The 23,227-nt window shown below is 36.7% G+C and overlaps 4 protein-coding genes, 1 non-coding gene and 1 pseudogene across 7 annotated transcripts; 4 read left to right on the top strand and 2 right to left on the bottom strand.

The window, feature by feature from the left end:
- The first annotated feature begins 525 nt into the window (after positions 1-525).
- On the top strand, positions 526-2,819 carry LOC103951116 (ras-related protein RABC1). Its single transcript, XM_009362406.2, has 6 exons — positions 526-763; positions 875-943; positions 1,333-1,398; positions 1,496-1,617; positions 1,964-2,092; positions 2,587-2,819. The coding sequence occupies exons 1-6, from the start codon at positions 619-621 to the stop codon at positions 2,689-2,691; spliced, it is 636 nt and encodes a 211-aa protein (XP_009360681.2). The 5' UTR covers positions 526-618; the 3' UTR covers positions 2,692-2,819.
- Positions 2,820-3,048: 229 nt separating this feature from the next.
- On the bottom strand, positions 3,049-5,843 carry LOC103934813. The gene is made up of 4 exons (XM_009344563.3): positions 5,680-5,843; positions 4,930-5,252; positions 4,562-4,683; positions 3,049-3,485 (listed from the first exon to the last, which is right to left on the bottom strand). The coding sequence occupies exons 2-4, from the start codon at positions 5,183-5,185 to the stop codon at positions 3,321-3,323; spliced, it is 543 nt and encodes a 180-aa protein (XP_009342838.2). The 5' UTR covers positions 5,186-5,252; positions 5,680-5,843; the 3' UTR covers positions 3,049-3,320.
- A 1,330-nt stretch (positions 5,844-7,173) lies between these two features.
- Positions 7,174-11,372, top strand: LOC103951118 (annotated as a pseudogene).
- A 229-nt stretch (positions 11,373-11,601) lies between these two features.
- On the top strand, positions 11,602-11,718 carry LOC125475850. Its single transcript, XR_007257238.1, has one exon. It is a non-coding gene; the product is annotated as a U5 spliceosomal RNA (small nuclear RNA).
- A 1,152-nt stretch (positions 11,719-12,870) lies between these two features.
- LOC103951115 (serine hydroxymethyltransferase 3, chloroplastic) lies at positions 12,871-16,946 on the top strand. The gene is given in 13 exon segments (XM_009362403.3): positions 12,871-13,164; positions 13,474-13,636; positions 13,639-13,740; positions 14,167-14,362; positions 14,452-14,626; positions 14,697-14,814; positions 14,938-15,050; positions 15,141-15,263; positions 15,450-15,554; positions 15,692-15,778; positions 15,856-15,963; positions 16,355-16,427; positions 16,536-16,946. Coding segments are annotated over 12 exon segments (1,602 nt in total). The 5' UTR covers positions 12,871-13,164; positions 13,474-13,509; the 3' UTR covers positions 16,811-16,946.
- A 218-nt stretch (positions 16,947-17,164) lies between these two features.
- Positions 17,165-20,907, bottom strand: LOC103934815 (F-box protein SKP2A). 3 transcript variants are annotated; one of them, XM_009344566.3, is made up of 5 exons: positions 20,619-20,907; positions 19,597-19,901; positions 18,271-18,622; positions 18,046-18,187; positions 17,165-17,711 (listed from the first exon to the last, which is right to left on the bottom strand). In XM_009344566.3, exons 2-5 carry the CDS (start codon positions 19,818-19,820, stop codon positions 17,338-17,340), a joined length of 1,092 nt encoding a protein of 363 aa, XP_009342841.2. In that variant the 5' UTR covers positions 19,821-19,901; positions 20,619-20,907; the 3' UTR covers positions 17,165-17,337. The 3 variants fall into 3 exon arrangements, with proteins under 3 accessions (XP_009342841.2, XP_009342842.2, XP_009342843.2); XM_009344567.3 differs by having other exon boundaries at positions 19,597-19,891; XM_009344568.3 differs by having other exon boundaries at positions 19,597-19,891; positions 20,630-20,907.
- Between the last annotated feature and the right edge of the window lie 2,320 nt (positions 20,908-23,227).

Below are 23,227 nucleotides of genomic sequence, written 5' to 3'. Positions count from 1 at the left end.
CCGCACAATTAAACATTAATGTCATTTTCATTTACATAGTTATCAAACAAATTTCTTGCGCCCTTAAAGATGTCGTGAGTTTGTCGTTTTCAATCTGTTTAGTGAGCTATTTTGACAATTACAATGAAAAAAACTAAAGCAAGACATATTTAGATGCGCGTAGCGCACGTGATTGAATGAGAATCATTCATTTTGTGAGAATTTTAAGAATTCTTATATTATGTTCATTTATCGTATATTGTGCGGTTAATTTTTGTTAAATACTACTTGCATTTAATTTTAAATAAAAATATTTAAAATAATTTCAGATCACTGAATGTGGAAATTTCCAGAATTCCCACAAAGAAAATTAGGAAAGGATTCTCCTTCATTTATTTTAATCCCACACGTTACCTAAGCAGAAACCTACAACGTGGCGTCAATCCAACGGCTGTCAGTGTCGGTAGCATCATAAACCGAGTCTCCACGTAGCACGCGATCACCGCAATAAAGAAGTCTCCAGAAAGTGCCTCTCCAGTTCCTTCGATTCTCTGCAAAGTGCAAACAACAGTAAAACTCCTCCTTTATTTTCCGTTAGCGATCGGCGGCTTTTATGGTTCTTTGTGCAATTTGATTACGATGGAGTACGCAACGACGTCGTCTGGGGAGTCGGAGTTTGATTACTTGTTCAAGCTGTTGCTGATTGGGGACTCTGGGGTCGGGAAGAGCACGCTGCTCTTGAGTTTTACTTCCGATACTTTTGAGGATCTATCTCCTACTATCGGTAACCTTATCATTCCCCTAATTTTCAAAATTGTTTTTACTAATTACTTGTGGAAAAAAGAAAGCACAAAGTTTCCATTTTTCTAATTAGTAATTTTAATAATTTTTGTAGGTGTGGATTTTAAGATAAAGCATGTCACTCTTGGGGGCAAAAAATTAAAGCTTGCAATTTGGGACACAGGTAAGTACTTGTTAATTGTTATATTATATTTTGTATTAATTTATGGAGTTTAATTCAAATATTTGTTGTGCAACATTGTGGTGTTCTTCAGTTAATATTTTGAATAGCTTGATTATATATATCATTGTCCATGTAAACAACAGCCAAGCCTTATCCGCTAAGTGGGGTTGGCGCGATAAATCCTAGAACACCATTGCGCTCAGTTTTGCACCTTCCGTTAGTTCCTAGTAGTCAATATCTTTTCTTATAGTCTCTTTCCCAAACCATTGTATATGCATATAAGGAAATTGTACTAATTTGATTTTGTATGAAGTTTCTCGATTTGATTCGACTTTGTTTGCAAGTTATAAATCCACTGAAATAAAGATGAATTGCTGTGCATAATGCAGCTGGACAGGAAAGATTTAGAACACTTACTAGTTCATATTACAGAGGAGCTCAAGGGATAATAATGGGTATGTATGATTCATTCTTTCGCGTTTATTATTGTAGCTACTGTTTGTTTTGGAATCAATGGGATTTTGTAGTTATTTACATATTCGTCTGGTGCAGTGTATGATGTAACACGAAGAGAAACGTTTACGAATTTGTCTGATATATGGGCTAAAGAAATCGATCTGTACTCCACAAATCAAGATTGCATCAAGATGCTTGTTGGAAACAAAGTCGATAAGGTATGTCATCCTGGACATTGTATTTTTAGTTGTTTCTTTTAGTATTTCACTAATGGTCTCGGGCCAAGTTGGTGTTGGTTGAGTGTGTAAACACTGAACTCCATGTCTCTTCCGCTTACTAGACTCGTAAAAGTGTTGATGGGACAAAATAGAGAGTTTCAAAAGAAGGAAAGTTAGATTAAATAGAAGGGAATGGAGAAATTTAGATTTTGAATTCATAATCAGTACGCCAGTATTACAATCAAACCCCAAATTACATCACTTGTTGTTATGCCTATGCGAAATACGAGTTTTATTCTTGCATTCCATCCACAAGAATCCATGTTGAGGTTATCTTATTTTCCAGGAAAGTGAAAGGACTGTAAGTAAAAAAGAGGGGATGGAATTTGCGAGGGAATATGGATGCCTTTTTCTTGAGTGCAGTGCCAAAACTCGAGTAAATGTAGAGCAGTGCTTTGAGGAGCTTGTCTTAAAGGTATGCAAGATTATGGTTTCTGTCTTTTCTCTACGTACTACTTAAGATTATTGGATTGCCTCGTAGCTGCATGCTTAGCCCTCACGACATGGATACATTGGAAATGGTTGTTGGTACTGTAATCTCAGCGGAATGATTTTCACACACCTACTTTCTCCTTCTGCACCCCCTATTCAGTTATGTTTCTTGATTCTCCTTTGGATCCAATGGTCAGAAATAAATAGGGGTGTGTAGGGGGCGAAAAAGGTGTGTAGAAATCACTTCCGTTTCATAGTGGCATCATGCTTCGTTTTCTCATAGTGCCTTGATAGTGTCAAATCTGTCGGTTTTTGCTTTACAAGCTGTTTTTGCATTCTATAGTTTGCAATTTATATATTAGAATGAACATAAATGATTGTTCGTAGCGATATGATTGTCTGGCCGATGGTAATGATTATGGGTTTAGTTGGATGTGTGCTTTTGTGCTGATGTGATAGTACCATGCGATGCTGCAGATATTGGAAACACCAAGTCTCGTAGCTGAGGGCTCAGCGGGTGTGAAAAAGAACATCTTCAAGCAAAAACCTCCAGAATCTGATGCATCAAGTGGCTGCTGCTGATGGTAACTGGAGTTTAAGATTCGCGTAGTTTCCCTTTGTTTTCTTCCTCACAAAACGCCATCCGGTTTAACTGAAGTGAACTGTATGACTGATGTATCGAAATGTTTAATGTTTTGGGTTTATGTTTCGCGTGAGTTTTACATGCTCCGCATGGCATTACCAGCGTATGGCGTTATTTCGTTGGTAACATGCATGTGGTAGATGACTAACTATTGCGTTTTCAAGTGAATTTGGAAACTAAATGAGTCCAACGTATGTTAGTCTCTGGGGATGGAGTTGCAATTTCTAAACCAACAATTTGTTGTCTGAGCAGAATACCCAACATTCTGAGCTAAACCATAAACCCTTAACCTGCAATGATAATAAACGAGCTCAATCTGTATCTTATTTAAACGAAACGAATACTCAAAACTTTAACAAGCAAGATGGCCTAAAGAACACCAGTGTTTGCGTATCTCCAAAATACAGAGACTGTCCGCCAAACAGCCGGGAAAACACAAAATAGGGTAGAGGTTTACTAATTGAGAGACACTATGGAAATAATGACCTCGGTGAGACCAAGTCAAGTGCTCGTTGGTAATAGAGAACTTTCAGCAAACTGCAATCTGCAACGGGGTTCCATAGTGACACTAAGCCATGGAATTTTTCTTCTCTTCTTCCAGTTTCTGCAGCTCGGCGAGTCTTTGAGTCCACGCTCTTTCCCTTGCAACAGCAGCCATTTTTCTCTCAACTCGCTTTATAACTTTCTTCCTTTTAGCTTCCTGCACCAGAGCTTTCCTTTTCTTTTTTTCTGCCTGCACAAATTCAAACACAGTGCCTGTTAAAAGGAGGAGAGACATTTCTGCTTAAGGGGTCAACGAACACTGAAGGTCAAGTATGGTATGCAAGTCGGAAGAAACTGAAATCCCATCGCAACCTAAAGGATTATCCCAGGCCAAAACGACTCCATTGTGATGATGGTTTCTCATGTTCCCAACAGAAATGCGAAACTACACAAGATTGTTTCATATGCCTCAGTATAACAGTCTATATTCACTAACTTCCTAACCGGTGTAGGCACTATCAAAACAAGTAATCAGTTAGCCAGAAAAAAGTTTATGCTGCCCCGTCAAGACAACAGCAGGATTTGGAGATTGAACAGCTTCTATCTATTTATGCAAGCAAACCATGTCAAGTATACGAATGCTGCTTCACGAAAATAGCTCTAGATATGCATTACTGAGCTATATAGCATTAAATCGCATAGTTCATCATACTGTATCCGAGCTCTATCCATGAAATTAGTATTCCACTATCCACAAGAAACTAGAAGAGTTGTCTATATTATTACTGTGAGGACGAAAGATGTCCTTTCTTTAAACTTTCACTGGAAAACTAAGCATTTCTGAGTATGATAATCGCACTCTGTAATCTGAAACAAAAAACAAAAAGGACAACGCAAATCCTTTGCAGTATTCTACTTGAAACAATTTCTTATTAGAGATTTCACCAATTAGCTTATTGAGAGTGATCATGCATAGCCTTTCTTTGTACATTAACGTTAGAAAATTTGGCATACATAAGCGTTATGTTGAATAATCAGCCATCTTATATAAATACGTTACAACTTTTTATAAAATAAACTACAACTTATATTAAATGGTTTTACTTTTTATTGTATCAAAGTCTTTTGTTAAAAAGTTTCACACTAAATAGATTGCTTGGGGAGGTTTGTGAATAAGTGATTACAGTTCAGAAAACCATCAAGAAGTTCCGAAACACACTCTTTAATAATGTGATTCCTTTTCTAGTTTCTTTAAACGCACTTGTATTTCTATACAATAATAGACAACAAAAGCCTAAGACATAATAAGATTCATGAAACACACACCAATATGAATGCGCGGCGTTGCCTCATGCGCTTCTTCTCATTCCTCCTCTTCACACTTCCTTCATTGGGTCTATTAGGAACTATTGGCTCACCAGGAACATACTGAACCGCAGCAAATGGTCCTGCAAGCAAATAATAATATAATCGACTTAAAATTAACTCAAATACCCAACTAAAGCACTTCCCAAACCCAAAATGTAAATCAACAAGCCAAGCATTGCCAACACTCAAGGTAAGAAAGTGTCTTTCTTTCCTCAGAAACCAAACACAACATTTCCAACAGTTCAATCATATCATATCCAAAAGGTAATTGTTCAGTACGAGTTCGACTAAAATTAGGAGTATTAGGTTGAGGATGAAGAACAAACCTGGAGGTCTTACGCTAGCCCTTTTTCGACGCGGCTTGTCGACTGGTCGACGTTTGGGAAAACGAGTATCTGTCAAGCTGTGAAAATAGTTGGAGACAGGAAAAAACCATGGGGCTTGGCGACCAGAAATGAAGGGGAGTTCAGGTTTTGGGCACACACAGCTGGCAGCTATGGACGTCATCGAGGAAGTTGTGGTTCGGGATATTATGGTCCGCGATAGAGGTCGCACAATGGACCTTAGGGCTCCGAATCCCATCTTTTCAATCACAGAAAGATGGATTTTTTATTTCAAGTGTTGATGAATGTCCTTAAACAGTCCCAGTCTGAAATCAAATTACCCATCACTTGCAATGAGCTCAAACAAAATCGAATATAAAACAACAAAATGTGGACCACAAATCAAACCATACTGTATGTTGCTCACTGCCGCATTGATTGCCGTTAGACTCTACTGCACAAATCTCGAAATTTAAACTCAATTAACGGCAATCAATGCGGTGGTGTGAGCAAAAGCATTTCCATCAAACCAGCACAGAAAGATTGATTTTAACATCCCTCACACTCAAATACCCATAAATTGAAAGAAACCCAGTATATAGTTTGGGACGCACAATTCAAACGTATTAGTTTCCATTTCAATGGCGGATATCAAGAATTTCATGAATTGAAAAACCCGCACTAAACCCTGATGAAATTTTCTACTCTAATCTCACAGCCCTAAAGTCTGAAAGTCGGGGAAGATGACATTACCTCGAAGAACGCGGAAACCCTGTATGTGCTTCAAGCTCTTGCCTTCTCTTTTCGCAAGCCAGTGGCCGGTGTGTTGAGAGAGAGAGAGAGAGAGAGAGAGAGAGATGTGTGAGAAAGAGATGCAGCGGACTGGGAGACGGAGCTGAGCTGAGCAAACGACGCAAACCACGAACTAGGAAGCTGAACAAAAATGGAGGCCCAAAATATGTTGGCTGGAATGGATCGACTCTTTTTTATTGGGCCGGGTTAAATCTAAATTCAGGTTGAATAAATATGATCTGAATTAGATTTCTTTTTCTTTTAATCATCTCATCTCATAATTCTCTAAGGGTGAGCATTTGAAACCGAAAATTAAAATTAAAACACGGATGAAATCAAACTGCACCGCATGGTTTAGTTTTTACAGTTTTAAAATTGAACCGCAAACTAAACATAAACGAACAACATAGTATAAAAAAATATTTTTAGGCTTTTTAAAGCTTATAACAACTAATTTAATTTATATTGTTTATCTTTTTGTATTGGGTAGAGTTGACCAATTTGAATTCAAGCATTGTTTCTCTTACTCTTAATTCACAGACACAACAACAAGCTTCAATTGGGTAGAGTTCAATGACTTCTCATTCATCGGTTTAGAGTTCAATGACTTCTCATTCATCGGTTTCACTTTCTCAAGCTCAAATGTCTTCCCAAATACCGCATTCTCAAGCTCGAATACCTTCTCAAGCCTGTTTACTTGCGCTCAACTAACGCCTAGTGTCTTTTAGAATCATGATCACTATAATTACAATCTAATATCATTTTTCTTTATTTGTATTCGAAAAGTCTTAAATTCGACTCCCATAAGCGACAAATTAGATACTTCATTATTATGACGAGTCCAGCATATAACTTAATCTTAATCCTCACCCCTTAATCTGAAATAAAATATCATTATTGGAAAGAAAAAATTGTTAGATAATAAAATCTCCATTTTGATGGGGATTGATCTCAAAAACCCATTTGAAAGGAAAGAAGTGGAGTTCCTGCCTCCGAATGAATTCCCCACCTGGGTCGCCTATTTGAAAAATGCCCATGCAAAAGCCACATTACATGGACCTGCACTTGGAAAAAAAAGGCAAGAGTCCCACAACAGCGAAGCATCCAACTCAGTGACTCAGCGACTGCTCTGAAAACCTTGGAAAGTCGATAAAAAAACATAAAGTAACCAAAAATTCTGGTACGTGTCCTGTGTATTTTATACAACGTCGTTAAATTTCGATCATTAAATTTCTGATCAAGAATATCTAACTGTTAAAAAAAGAATATATTACGCATCAAAACATACTCAAAATGATAAAAGTAAAACGGTAACGTAAACGAAACTTCTAACATGTTTCCGGTGTATTTTATACAATATGAGTTTTGGTCGTTAAATCTTATGGATCTAAGAACTAAAAGATTCGGTATATTATACACCAAAACACACTAGAAATCGCGGAAAGTAAGATGGCAGTTGCTGCTGTCTATCCATGGTAATCATAAGGGCCACCATTGTCCATGACTCCATGGGGACAGACAGTTAAAAAGAACTGTTGCCTTCCGCTCCCGCGAAAAAGCAGTTTGTTTATTTTATTTTATTTTTTTCTTTTCCGTGGAACTGGAAAGCCAAGCCTGCAAAAGTCACTCGCTGCAATGCCAATGCTCTCTTTCTATCCTTTTTTCTCTCTCTAGCTTTCCTTGTCTGAGCTTAGTGGTTGTTTCCAGATTGATCAGCTGATCAGCTGAAGCAAGAGATGGTGAAAGAAACTGAGTACTACGATGTCCTCAGCGTCACTCCCTCCGCTTCTGAGGAGGAAATTCGCAAAGCTTATTATCTTAAGGTTCTTCTCCTCCATTTATCAGCTTAGCCCTCGTTTGGTGTATGGAGTTGGATTGGATTGGATTCGATAACTCACTAGATTCAGCGACGTGCATCTCTTGCTAACTTTTCAACATACATTGAACTACTGAGTTATCAAATCTAATCTAATCCAATCCGATCTTGGACACCAAACAAGGCCTTAATTCGATAAGCATGTTAGTATATTTAACAATATTTGCATTTTATTTACATAATTTATTTTCAATGTTGATCAGTGTTGCTTCCTTTGATTTTATTATTTTTTGGTTATATCTAGCTGATTCATTCATAAATCGCTTTACAGTGATGTTTGTTTGAGGATTATGCTTTATTTTGTTCAAATCTTGGCGAAATAATGCAGCTTATATCTTCATATTCTAGTAAACTTCTATCAGAAATTCAAGTATTTAACAGGGAGAAGTTAATATTTGTGCAGGCAAAGCAAGTTCACCCGGATAAAAATCCGAATGATCCTCAGGCTGCCGAAAGATTTCAGGCAAGTCCACCTCTTTTTAATCCTTCTTTTAACCAAATTCTACACCCTTATGAATCAAATGGTGTCTAAAGAATTATTGGTTTCCACCCTCAAGACAATCAACTCTAATATTTATGGCAGCCTTGCCCTGTCATTACTTTACTCTGCTGCAAGTAAATTTCAGTGAGGCCATATATGTTGGATTTCCTACATTTTGAGCGATTGTTCTCTTCGTTTATCTAATAAATCTTATTGTAACCAGGTACTAGGCGAAGCTTATCAGGTTTTGAGTGATCCGGTGCAAAGAGATGCATATGATCGAAATGGAAAGCATTGCATATCTAGGTAGAATACTTACATTTGCTTATGCTCGTAGACACTCATGTGCGCAGCGCACACACACATGCTAATTGATCGTTTACAGCCTTTGTTACTTGTTCTTGCCGTTATTCATCGAAGACATTCTTGACACAATTTGAAAGTATTGTGGTAGAACGTTATTAATTCTTAATCTCCTGTGCATTGATCTTTTCCTGATAATTAATAATTTGATGTCTCTCTTAAGGGAAACCATGCTTGATCCCACAGCTGTTTTTGCTTTTCTTTTCGGAAGTGAATTATTTGAGGACTACATAGGACATGTAGCAGTAACATCAATGGCTTCCTCTCAATTAGCTGGTGAAGGTGACAGCACCGAGAAGGTGCACGATAAATTGAAGGCAAGTAAATTCGAGAATGAACTAAATACTAGTATTTTTCTCCTTAGAAGGAATCTGTTCATTCTTCTCATGCAAGTGACTGAAATGCATAATTGATGTCTGGCTATATGTAAAATTTTATGGGGTGGCGCCATGGCTGGGTTGAAAACTTCGGTTCCCATAAGGTGTTCCCGCCTGAATCCATTAATTACCACTCTTTGACGATTTCACATCTGTTTGCAATAGTTTCAGCATCTTCAGGCTATCTTATAGCTAGGCGTAACTTTCACTTTGAAATTATCATTAATTTCCTTAACTCTCAATCCTTTTATGCAATTGTTCCTCTACAAAACGCAGGCTGTCCAGAAAGAAAGAGAAGAAAAGCTCGCTAGCTCGCTCAAAGGTCTTCTTAACCAATATGTTCTTGGTGACAAAGCGGGATTCTTAGAGCATGCTGAATCCGAAGCTAAACGACTTTCTGATGCAGGTCAACTAAGTTTCGTTTTATTTCTTATTTGATTAATGAAGACATGGCATAATATTACAATTAGAACATATTTTACTTGGTGTTTTAAGTTCTGCACAAGAACTTCATATATCACTTCAAATCCAGTGACCATTTTTATGCATAACTCGGATTATACCGCTTCAAATGAAAGTAGTCATGCATTTCTTAAAATTTGCCGTTGCATCTTTATTTGCTTTGATTTTATGTACCTGCTTTCTCTGTCTTTCTAAATCCTATTACTCTGGCTTGATGTAGCTACTAATTTCTGAGCCCGTATTATCCACATTATTGAACCTGCATGTGTTTCAGGAGAACGATTGTGGGATAAGTTTCTGAAGCCGACTCTACCAAAACTTTTGTATGCTTTGACAAAGCAACTGATTGTATTTTGCTCATTTGACACCCCATCTGTCTTTTCGCGTCATGAGTTTATATAATAGTGATTGTATCATAGTGTGGAAGTTGTAAGTTGCATAGAGAAGATTACTAATGCTTTGTCACACTTGCAGCCTTCGGAGTTGATATGCTGCACACTATTGGCTACGTATATTCAAGACAAGCAGCACAAGAGCTTGGAAAGAAAACCATATTCCTAGGGGTACCATTCGTGGCTGAGTGGGTCCGTAATAAGGGACATTTCTGGAAGTCACAGATGACTGCATGCAAAGGTTTGCCCCTCAGTCACTGCTTTTCATACTTTCTACTAGGAACTTTAATTATTTTTTCAACTAATAAGTTTAATAAAATTGAGTTCAGGTGCTTATCAGTTGCTACAGCTTCAGGAAGAAATCCGTCGGCAATTTAAAATGGATGGTAGTGGCCCTGAAAACGATGTTGAATCGCATATACGCTTAAACAAAGACACACTTTTGAACTCATTGTGGAAACTCAATGTGGTGGACATCGAAGTAACGCTCTTGCATGTTTGCCAAATGGTTAGTGGTTTCTTTCAATCAATGGGGCACTTGTTTCTTTCATCAAGTTTAAGTTTTCATGGAACTCGTTTCTCTTTTCCATCTCCCACATTGTTTCTTACCCCTGTCAGTTTATAACGTCTCCCTGCTGAACTCACAAAGCAACGGTTTTACAGTTTATGTGAGCGGAAGCCAAGAAATCACAGTGTCTTTGGGGCTGAGTTCCTTATAGTGTGTTGGCAAGAATTATGTTCAAAAGATTGGTGCAGATCCTTCTCATGATTCGAAATTTGACTTCAGGTTTTACGGGAAAATAATGTTAGGAAGGAGGAACTTAAAGCTCGTGCTCTGGCGTTAAAACATCTGGGAAGGATATTTCAGGTTCAGTTGATTACAATTTTCTGCAAAATCCTTATACAGGAACATTTTTTATGTATGATGCATTTGATATCGTCATCTTGATCGATCATCTACCTAAGAAATAAACCTGAGTGCAATGGTTTTTCATGCCTATAATTCCCTTGTATGTTTGTAGATACATGCTCAATTGTCAAGTTATTAGAAAACGATGCTAACATATGAGTAATGTTAATCAATGATCGAACTTAGATATTATGTAACGTCTAGACACCGATGATCTGCTGACACTACAATTTTCCTTTGTTTCCTGGTCTAAGGAGGAAAAGCAGACTGCGAAATGGTGGAACGTCAAGAAGGAAAAGTTCTGTTGACACGGATGATGATGGAAGCAGTTCAGATAGCAGTTCTGAAGAGGATTCTCCACGACCGCTTTCATATAGAACTCCCTTCTCACTCAGGCACGTTATAAGATCCTATACACCTAACGCAATATACCGAAAGCATATATTCACTAATCTACATATGTGTTTAAAAACAAATATAAATATATCGACGAACAAAGAAATAATAGCTAGAAAGAAGCCGTGGCTGATGGTTCATCTTTCTTTCTTCCCTAGCAGGGTATTGGCAGACTCTTCCGATGCCTTTGTAATCCAGCATACGACGTTGACGACGATGAAGAGATTGTGTACAAAAGAAAATGAAAATATATGATGTTGAATGATGCAAGCCAGTGTTGTGTGTCAATGTATCTACCCAATGCCTTTATACTTCTGAGGAACAACATTTTTCAAAAATATTTTCCGAGTGCAGTGATATATTGTTAATCATCAATATTATATATGAAATTTTCTCTGTGATTTGCTGATACCTCTCTGAAAATTGGAGAAAATAGAATCGTAATCTTACTAGCTACTGCTTCAACCCCAATGCAGCAAGACAAAATTAATCGCTGTCTGGTTTAATCAAGTGGAACTAAAACTAGAAGTTGTATGGGTTTTAGTCCCACATCGACGAGGAGAAGCGAGAAAGAGGAGGAGTCGGTAATATAAAATAAAGCAGCCTGGGGATTTAATGATTCACGGAGCCATGCGTTGAGCACAAAGCGAACTATTCTTTCGCCTTTTACTAAAGAATACCGTGTGCTCGTCGCTTCAAGTGGCATACGCCAATTTTTGGAGGGGCGCACCTCTGTGGGTGCCCCTTACAATTCAAGTATAAAGTTTCGCATTTGAGTACTCGAAGGTTTAAAGCTGTATATGGCTCGTATTGTAGGTAATTACTGGATTATGTCGTTGTTTAAAATTATAAAAAAGTTATTTTATAACTCAGTATATTAAATATTAATACCATTTTTAAAATATTTTTGAAAATATTAAAACTTTCATATAGTACTGAAAAGAATGAACGAGTAAAAAAATACCATTTTTAGTTTGTAATTATTTTTGCAAAAATTCATTCATAATAGTTATTCATATACACATTAGTAATGAAGAAAATAAACAGAAATACTATATTTAAGTCTGACGGTTAAATATGGTTTTCGATTTAGATGAATTTTTATAATATTATCTATTACAGTATTCATCTATTAGAGTATTCTTAAATAGACAGTTGAATATTTGAAATAGAGTATAAAGTGAGCTCTGTAATAATGTAATATAAAAAAACGTGAGTCTCTTGATCTTAGTTGTACATGAAGATTTGTAAGCATGAAATTATTTTTCTTAATTTTGGAAAAAGAAACTTGTGTCCCAAAATCTTAACCTTACATGAAATTATTTGTATAGAGATGCATATTTTCCTTTAATCTAAAGCAGGGAGGCCTCCGGGTTGTAAAGAAAGTTATCACGTGAACCAAAGGAGAAAATAAAGTAAGAGCATGTTTACTTACGTAGTACAAAGACAAGAAGAAATTAGTTTAAGAAGAAATAAGCATGAAATAAATAGGATACCTTTAATTTTTTAGGCATCAAAAACCAATAGGTCCCTGGTATTTTTATTCATTCATTTGGTTGTTAACAAACACATGTTATGTTACTTCCAAGTCCTTGTAAATAAACGTACTCTAACATATTCTGTCCATTATAAATTTACAATTTTTCTAAGAGGAAAAATCAGATTTTTGCCCTTAAAAAATAAGCATAATTTAGGAAACTGATAACAATACTTCTATGTATTTAATGTTATCCTTATCTGATGATCAAGATGATAATTCTATTAATACATGTTAGTATTATCTAATTGTCGAGTTAATAATTCTATTAATACATGTTAGTATTATATTTAAATTTATAACGTCAATATAATTTTTACATCTCATCAAACTTGGATTTGTAGGTTGATGATCTAGCAGATTCCGTCCATTATCTCCACAAAAGTTAACAAGTGGGAGGGTAGTATCGACAATCCAGTTGATGTAACCCTCTAAAGTCGATTCCCTACCAGTTAACTCCGTCCCCACAAATTTTCCTCGCGTTTGAATTGTTTAATTAAAAAATAAAAGTTGGCCAACCGGGTGTTTTGAGAACAAAAACCCTGAGGCACTAAACCCTCTCCTCTCCACTGCCACCGTTTTCCCTTTTGTGTTTCATTCCCTTACGCTGGATTGCAAAGGAAGCTCTCTCGCCGCCATACCTGATTATTAGGTAATTTACTATTAATCCCTCTTTATATTATACATTCTTCAGTCAAAAGCATAAATTGTCAACAAATTATCAGTGTAATTTCATTCATTCATTCATCAGCTTGGCAAAATATTTCCCTTTTGAATTGCAGATAGATCCCCATCATATGTAAAACAAGTTTAAGGAGTGAATTTTTGTGCATAATTTCTGTTTATTAAGATATATGGCCCTATACATATACTTTATATATATATATATATATATATATGTGTGTGTGTGTGTGTGTAGGTATATATTTATTGATATCAGGGTTTTCTGTGGAGTTTGCAGGACGCTTGTGAGGTATTATTGTATTTGGAAGCCAAGATGCAGGCTTGTGGTGGAGCTGCAGTGATGGGTTCTCTTCAACAACCCACTTGGACAAAGGGAATAGCTTTTCCCAACAAAGGGCTTAGTTTTACCGGATATTCACATCAGCTGAAGCTCAGTCGTGTGAGCCTGGTACTGGTACTGCTAGATATTATTCTTACATTGAAGGAAGCTTGACTGCTGGAAGGCCGTCTTCTTCTGTCTCCGTGCCCTTGCCTGAAATCGGAGGTAGTTATACTCCAACAGTTGAAACGATATCAATTACTTCTGATTGTTTATTTGTGGTTTCGTTAGTGGATTGTATTGATATGTATTTTTTAGGGTTTTCATTCGGAATTTGTTAGGTTTTGGTATTGCTAGTGTTATGGTGCTGTAATAGAACCTTTGATGTCAATTTCACTGTAAAAACAGCAAAAAACTTTTCCTCATATGTCACAGTATTTAGAGGTTTCGTAATCACTACTTTCAGTAGAACTGCAGAATTTCATTAGTTAATTCTTGAAAGAAGAACCAATCTTTTTAAAAGAAAGAAATCTTCAAAAGAACAATATGTGCAGCCTCGAATTTCCCAGCATCTGATGAAGTATCAAATCGTTGGTTGGTGGCCATGAATTATGTATGACTTGTTAATGAATTCTATTATTTGATTTACAGGTAGTGGAAGCAGTTTTGTGGACAATGGGTTAAGTGAGGCTGACCCTGAGGTACGTGCAATTATTACAAAGGAGAAGGAGCGTCAGCTCAAGAGCCTTGAGCTTATTGCCTCTGAAAATTTTACTTACCGGGCAGTGATGGAGGCAGTCGGCTCATGTCTCACAAACAAGTATTCAGAAGGATTACCAGGTAAAAGGTACATATTCTCAGACTCAGAGTAGTGCGAGTCCAACAAGCACCTTTTATTAAAATTATTAGTATCTCATCATTTGGTTATACATTCAGGTACTACGGCGGCAATGAGCACATTGATGAGCTTGAAACACTATGCCAAAAAAGGGCTTTGGATGCATTTCACTTAGATGGAAAGAAGTGGGGTGTTAATGTTCAACCATTATCTGGTTCTCCTGCTAATTTCGAAGTTTATACAGCAATTCTTAAACCTCATGACCGTCTCATGGTGAATTGTCCTCTTGGCTTTGTTTTACTCTTTCCTATTGGTGTCTACTAATAATGTGGTTGTAACTTAGGGTTTGGACTTGTCTCATGGGGGACATTTGTCTCATGGTTTCATGACTCCTAAACGGCGGGTATCAGGCACATCCATATATTTTGAGTCCATGTCTTATCGACTCAATGAATCCACAGGTAATTCATTTCATTTTTTTAATAAGAAAGATGCTGTCTTTCAGATGTGCTAAATATGTATTTATTTGCTTTTGAAATGATGTTGGTTTTTTTCTCCCAAAATAAAACAAAAACGAAACCCAGGTCTGGTTGATTATGACAAGCTTGAGGAAATGGCTGACCGATTTAAACCAAAACTCATTATTGCTGGGGCTAGTGCTTATCCTCGAGATTTCGACTATCCTCGCATGAGGAAGGTTAGTATTTTATGTCTCATTCCTTATTATCATTTATAAGCACTCCGGTTTCTTTGGCAACTGATGAATTACATCTATTTTTATGGGAAGATCGCGGATGCTGTTGGTGCTTTTCTTATGATGGACATGGCTCACATAAGTGGGCTTATTGCTGCTTCTGTGCTTGCAAATCCTTTTGACCACTGCGATATTGTGACCACAACAACACACAAGGTTTTCTTCACTCATGTATTTATACTTCACCAATTTTTTCAAATTCAAAAAAGTTATGGACTTCTAAACATGTCAAAGTGCCACTTTTGTTCTCCTCTAGACTTGGTATGCTTCATCTTTGCATGTGATCTCTTTGTTGTGATCCACAATTGGATAATCTGACAAATTTAAGACATTTCTCTTCAGTCTTTAAGAGGCCCAAGAGGTGGAATGATCTTCTTCAAGAAAGATCCGGTTCTTGGGGTCGATTTAGAATCTGCCATCAACAATGCTGTTTTTCCAGGTTTACAGGTTAGTTGTACTTGTTGCATGATAAAAAATTGGAACTATATATATTCAGTTGTTTGTTTCTGTAAGAGTTCATCATTTATATTCTGAATTTAGAAAAAAAAGGATAAAACGATAAAAGGCTTGAGTTCTTTTTGTAGGGTGGTCCTCATAACCACACTATTGGGGGCCTTGCGGTTTGCCTGAAGTATGCACAGTCTCCAGAATTTAAGGCTTACCAGAACCAGGTACTGCAATTATACTTTCCTCATGTAAAAAGTGTCTGAGGCATGTCCTAAGTTTGTGGGGCTGCTCTACCTTGTAGGTGGTCTCTAATTGTAGGGCTCTTGCAAGTCGATTGACTGAACTTGGATACAAACTAGTTTCTGGTGGAAGCGATAACCATCTGGTTCTTGTGGATCTGCGGCCTTTAGTAAGTTCCTAGATTGTTAAAGTAATTTATTTGTTTTAACTTCAATATAGAATTCTTATTGCTTCTCATATAAGAGCTTGTTCTGAAATGTGGACGTTTAGCTATTGTTTGTTATTTAACATCTTTTATTTCTTGAAAGGTTAGTATTTAGAGGTTATGAGTGAGACGAATTAATGAATTGACTGTTCCTTCACTGCTGGAGCTTAGGCTTTTTTGTTTTTGTTTTCTTCATGTGTAGATGAAATATAAGATTACGGCATCTTGGAGGATAATTATTCTCTAATTGCAAGTTATCGAATTTGGTTCAGCATTGAAGTTACAATTGGATTTTTGCATCGATTCATAACCTATGTAATTTACCAATGTTGTTTGACGCTTCCTTTATTAACAGGGTATTGATGGAGCTCGAGTAGAGAAAATTCTTGACATGGCTTCTATCACCCTTAACAAGAATTCAGTACCCGGTGAGTCTTAAGTCCCCATTTGGATCAAATGATTACGAAGGACAATGGATTTGAGGATTAGGCTAAACTACTGAATTTGATTGGAGTTCTTGTTATCTGATGAAACAGGTGATAAGAGTGCTGTAGTGCCAGGCGGCATTCGCATTGGATCGCCTGCCATGACGACGAGAGGGTTCACAGAGAGAGAATTCGTAGCAGTTGCCGACCACATTCACGAGGGCGTGCAGATAACAATAGATGCCAAACGCTCGGTTCCAGGACCGAAGCTTCAAGACTTTATGAAGTTTGTAGCTTCCCCGGAGTTCTCTCTAAAGGATCGAGTGTCCGATCTGCAGACAAGAGTTGAAGCTCTTACCACCCAGTTCCCAATGCCTGGCGTATAACTGGTATAGAAACATGTGGTCAATATTCCAATAAGGAAGTTCAAGTTTAATCACTCATGGTGTACTTGTGATACGGTTCTAAGAAACCATAAACTCTTAATCCAACGGCTTCAAATTTGAGTGATTTTTGGTTTAATCTGAGTGATTTTTGGTTTTGCGTACACTAGATGTTTTGTCTTCAAAGTTCCAAGGAAGTTGAGGACATGAGGGTTAAATGACTTGTATACGGGAGGCGCATCAACAGCCAGGACTCGTAGAGTCGACAGGTAAGTGTTCTAAGAAGCGAACGGCCTCCATAGCGGCTTTGAGTAACTAAATTTGTTTTCGAGCATCCTAAAATGCTGCATAATTCAATATTCGAAAACCGATAACATAAGTCAAGATAAAGTCCGTAGGTTCCTACAAATGGTTGCTGCCCATTTGCGACCAATATCTTACATCTCAATACAAACACATGTAATGTGGTTAAGGGTTATCGGCCCTTTCAACACTTTTCCAGATTGTTACCCTAATCTCCGTTCATCGGTTCAATGAGCTGAATGAGGAAAGGCGTTGGCAGTGCGGTGAGCTTGGACAGCACAGGCGCAATGCACGGACGTCAAGTTCAAACAGCCGCTAATGATGAGGGAATGCCTTCCAGAGCAGGTGTGAAGTGCAGGGAATGAGTCGCACACCGCCTGAACAGCAGAAGGGGTGAGTGCTGTGCATTGGCTGATGTTGAGGGTCCTAAGCCCTTCCTCGTCGTTCCTGGCTTTCTGGGATTCCCACATTGCTGCAGGCTTGTTCTTCACTAGACTCTGGGCCAAGGAATACATTGCTCTGTCTGTAATGTTCTTACAGTAGTAAAGGTCAAGCGATTGCAAATGAGGACAACTGTTTGCCAAAGCAATCACACTATCATCTGCAATCAAAGAATAAAGGCATCAGACCTTCAATTCTAGGGTCTCCCCTTTTGGTTCAATAATATTTTCGGGTCAACTGAGCATATCCTAAAAATTTCCAGCAAACCATTAGGGATTTGACTGAGACATCATGAAATGGCTACCATAAGGTTAACGATGGACTGTGATAACCGACTCTGAAGCAGCACCGTCAAGGCTATGCAACTTTTCATAATAGCAACACGTACAACTTTGCAATGCGCTCATCAACGCATGCATGTGGAAAAATAACATCAAAGAAATATGACCACTAAAACCAACTGTAACAGGCAGCGAGTATTGTAAAACAAATACCTGATATTAAGACACAGCCGCACAAATCAACAGTTCTGAGATCAGGGCATCCATGTGCCAAACTCATAACTCCAACATCACTTACATCCTCGCACCAACCAAGATTCAGAGACTGCAACTGACTACAGTAACGCCCAATAGCCTGCACGCGATCTTAATTGTATTAATAGAGCCAACTCAGATAATACACAAAATAAATAAATAAATATCTAATCTTTGCTTTACCTGCAATGCCCTGTCTGATGCACTCCTGACGCAACCACAAAGATTCAAGACTTCCAATTTTTGGCAAAATCCAACAAGATATTCAAGAGCAATGTCACTGAATGCCGAGCACCCACTAATGTTTAGTTTTGTAAGATTTGGGCACCCGTGAGCCAAGGCATATAGGGAGCGGTCACTGAGCTTGAAGCTTTTGCTGAGGTCCAGGACCTGCAGGTCATGACAGAAGTTTGCAATGCTCTCAACAGCATTATCCTGAAGTTGGGGTTTATGATCTTGCCGCAGTATTAGAGTCTGCAATCTCGTAAACTTAGGAGCTAGAGATAGGACCAAGCTGTTCATGTTCTTGGTGCACCTGATAACATACTTGACAAATCAAGTTGGCATTTAAAATAAAAAGAACGACTTAAATCAATTCATAAAGTTTCTACAAACATTCACATCACTTATCTCCTTTCTGGAAACAGAGGAGAAGGATTGGCACCTGGAAAAATTAAGTTCCTATCTTTTGATAGTCCTAAAATTTAATAAGATTTTTAGTTCCTTTTTGAACCTTGTTTGATTCAGCATCCTACATGAGGGTTTCCCCTTGATTCATTCCATCTAAGGAATCGAGCTCTTAACATAAGCAAACGTATCTAGACCCTAGCAACATTAATTTGCAACCACCCAACACAAATTAATATAGGGTAAGCTGCAAAAATTGCCACTACCCTGGATTCAAAATACCTGTGAGTTCACAAAAGAAAATCCAGCTTGATATAAAACCGAACGAATAAGCATAAGCATTCTACAAATTACAAACTAAATCTACTCCCACACTAGATTAACGTGAAATTCGAAACGAGCCTCAGACAGGCCAATCACCAACTCCGAGAAGTTAATCAATTGTAATCTTTACAACTACGCAGCAGGGGTAAGCAATACAATCAGTCTAATCACCTAATAACAGAATCATTGTCACATAACCCTGCATACTCTTGCAGTTCACATCAATTTCTTATAATCTTAAAACTAAAAACAGTCGTTCAGATGAACTTAAATTCATAAAAACAACCGAAGGAATCATATTGTGTCCCAAAGAGCAACACCACCACCAAACGGATAACACGAAAACAGAGAACGACCTAGCAAAGCAATATTTGTACACACAGCGGATAATTTTGGAAGTTATTGGAACCAGGGGCTTAATCCCAACACACACACACACACACACACGAACGAAAAATCGTATTTTCGAAGGTCATATGCCACCAGGTGATGTTAATATATTTATTCCTTTCTTTGAACAGTAAAAAACATAATATAGAGAAGGCAAAATATATATACCATGAGAGGGAGAGACGAGTAAGGCCCAAGCAAGCAGCATCTCTCCAGCCACGGCAGACTCCAGACGCCGTGATCACCGTCTGATCATCGGCAAGCGCCAGGATTTGCAGAAGCAGCTCCATCGGAATATCCTTCCAATCGGTGATCATCACCCTTCCTTCCATCTTCAGCTTCTCAAAGCACAAGTTCAAGTCCTCAGCCTTGATGTTTCCCTCTCCCACCATTTCAAAAAACTATCACCCCAAAAATCCCACCACCACCGCCTTCACAGACCAACAGAAAAAGTTCCTCGATTCTGCCACCACCTCAATGAAGAGAGAGAAACAAGGATAAGCATTTACAAATACCAATACACCTCAATATTTACAGAAACATAAAAAATAAGAAAAAGAAAACAGAAGGGGTAAAACGACAAGAAGCTTGAGTACCAACACAAACCCATGCCATGTGTCAACACCTTAGGAAACTTGCAGAGACATAGCAGAATCAAATATATATAGTACAGTGAATCCCAATCTAAATAAAACCCATTTTTTACTTTCTAAATAAAAATTAACCCATCAACTTTTTTTCAAGAAAAAATTCCAAATAAAATTATATTATTATTTTTCACCATGTGACCAGCCTGTGCAAGATCACCTGAGTAGTATAGCGCACAGCAGAAACAAAACTAAAATTACAAACAAAAGAAGGAAATTTTCAACAATCAAAGAGACCCCTTTAAATGTTGTTTTCTAAATTTTTTTAAGAAACCCATTTTAGAAACAATGAAAGATGAAATTAAAATTAAGAAAGGAACAATTTTGATAATGTCGAAGATCAAATTTTGGACTTAAAATATGAAAGGTGCAACTTTGGGAGAAATCAAAAACTTAAGCTCTGAAAAAAGACACCAATTTGCAGCAATATTTAGAAAGATTAAACTGACCAATACCAGGAAGAACAAACATTTCTAAGAAAACAGGGCAGCTAACAACAATTATATGAGAAAAAAGGAGAAGATTGATGTTTTGAGAAAGTACCAGAACCGTACAAGGTTGTTGCTGATGATCAAAGTTGTATGCAGCTTTGGTTTCGTTTTCTTGGTCTCTCTGCGATGGTTTTCAGGGGTACTGAAATGAAATACACAAATAGCGAGAGAAAGAGAGAGCTTTTAATTAACTGTTATAAATTTTAAATGGTAAGAAAAAGATTAATCAGAGAGAGAGAGAGAGAGAGAGAGGAGGGAGTCAGCGAGGCAGCAAGGCAGCGAGGCAGAGGAGATTCTGGGATGAGAACCAACGACGTGTATGTAACCCGTGGCATTGCAAATGAATATTAATGTTTGACCAAAAGGTATATTGATTTGATATAATGGTGGAACCCAAAACGTGTGGTCTTGATTTATCAGAATTTTTATTAGGGAGAAACTTTTACGTACAGACAAAAAATAATATCTACATTAAAAAGGTGATTAAATCTCATATTGATAAGCTATACTAATGTGATTCAAATTCGTGAATCGAACGTAAGATCTCTTACTTAAAAGTAAAGAATAATGACACTAAACTATAGTATTAAATCACACATAATTTATATATCACATTTTAAAACTATATCAATCAAAAAATAAATAAGCACTTTTTATTTATATGTCATAAAAATGTCATGTAAATGAGTATAATAAAAAGAACATATTCGAGAAGAAGAGATGGTGACGGGGACGGTTGAGAGTTAGGTATACTAAATTTAGAAACTAAATAAAGTGTTATAATAAGAAATAAGTACATCAACATTTAAGTAATAATTGAATTATTAATTTTTTTGTCATTTAATTTAGGGAATTGTTATTAGCACTCTAAAAATCTCATTCTACACTCCTCATAAGTGTATTTTTCTTTCTAATTATTGTTAGTTTGTAGTGCAAAATAAGATTTTTGGAGTACCAATAACAATTCCTTTAATTTATAAATTTAATATAAAATTTTAATTTTTTTAACATTACTCAAATTGAAACGACAAAAAGGTTTTTAGTGAAAACAATTTCTTTTTCCTTTTTCTATGACTAAGCCTTTACAGAATTTTATTTTATTTTTTTTAATTTTAATTTTTTTTTTTATCAACATGCCTTTAAAAATGGAAAAAGAAATGTGCCAAAAGAAAGAACGAATATGAGAAAAATAAAAAGGATGGAGTTTTCCAGACGGCAAATGGGAAAGAGGTGGAGTGGAACTTGAAGGTTCCAAATTCCAATTGTTTAGAACGGTAGCCGCACCAAAAAGTTAAACTCTTTTGCTCACCACCACAATTATAGTGCATATTCATTATACTTAATTATCTGTCACGTGTTCTTTTATTTAATTCTAGCTAATTTTCATATTAAAAAATATTTTTTCAATTTAAAAAAAATTAACTAAAGTTAAGTGAAAGAACACGTGACAAGTAATTACGTGTATATGAATCATAACCATAATTTATGAGGGTGAGCAAAATGCTCCCCACCTAAAAGCAATCTCACCCCTGAATTCTTCATGTTCAACAAAGTGCCCTTTTGCTGTGCCATATTTCTCCATTATATACTTCTCTTTAATTTTAATCGTCGCACTAAAATAAATAAAATAACAAATAAGATTATACAAAGCAAAGAAAGAAAAATAGTTTGTAATTTACCCAAAGGGCTTTTTTGTTTATCGAGTACAGCATTTTTGCTGATAGAAACCATCACCCAAAGTCTCACGGAAAAAGAAAAACAATTTTAAAAGAGTAAAGGCCGAAGAGGGCAATTGACTTTGTTGCCAGTATCCTTATCCAGCCTGTTATTAGCGAAGAGGGTTTCATGTTTGGGTGATGGTTTCATGTTTGGGCAATTGACTTTGTTGCCAGTATCCTTATCCAGCCTGTTGGGCAATTGACGTGATTGTTATCAGCGAAGAGGGTTTCATGTTTATAAATATATTTCTTTGTTGATAAAAAAAGAAAACTTTGAGAAGTAAAAGAAAGAGAAAACATTTGAACAACCTGTTATAATAGGAAAACCTTATATCTTCAGACTAATTCATGTGGTCCAACATTTCTTTAATTTCAATTGCAATTCCGTCTGGCAAAATCTTCATAATTTTTAAACTTATCGTTAATTTTAATTTACATCTAAGTATATTGCCAATTCTATCTTGTACTTCATTGCTGATTTCTCATTTGAACTTTTATATTGATCAAATCTCCCAAACTATTATTAATGGTTGATTTCGGAGAAATTTTTCATTGTGATCAGAATACCGAGGGTACACCACATGTTTTTATATAAGTTGTGAGAAATTTTATTCTTCAAGTTATTAACTTTTTAAAACATATATCCCATCATTTGCATAGTGATATGTGATGTACCACCCCGTGTATTGATTACACTGAAAAATTTATCCTGATTTCGGACGTACAATCATGTTTTCCAATATTTCATCTATTTAACTTCATCAAAAATGTAGAGCAACTCCAGCGTTGGAGCCCTCCCCCCTGGCAATATACTATTCAATCCACCTAATGAACAGTAATTGCCCTTAATGAACAGTAAGTAGCCCTGGCAATAGATTTTGCATCTCCACCGTTACACTTCTATAGCCCTGGCAATAGGCAATAAAATATTAGTATTTTTTTT

The sequence above is a fragment of a genome, unplaced genomic scaffold, assembly GCF_019419815.1.
Source record: "Pyrus x bretschneideri cultivar Hongxiangsu unplaced genomic scaffold, Pyrus_bretschneideri_v1 Contig16, whole genome shotgun sequence".
Taxonomy (NCBI): Eukaryota; Viridiplantae; Streptophyta; class Magnoliopsida; order Rosales; family Rosaceae; genus Pyrus; species Pyrus x bretschneideri.
The sequence above is the reverse complement of the archived record's forward strand: the minus strand, read 5'-3'. Positions and strand labels throughout refer to the sequence as shown.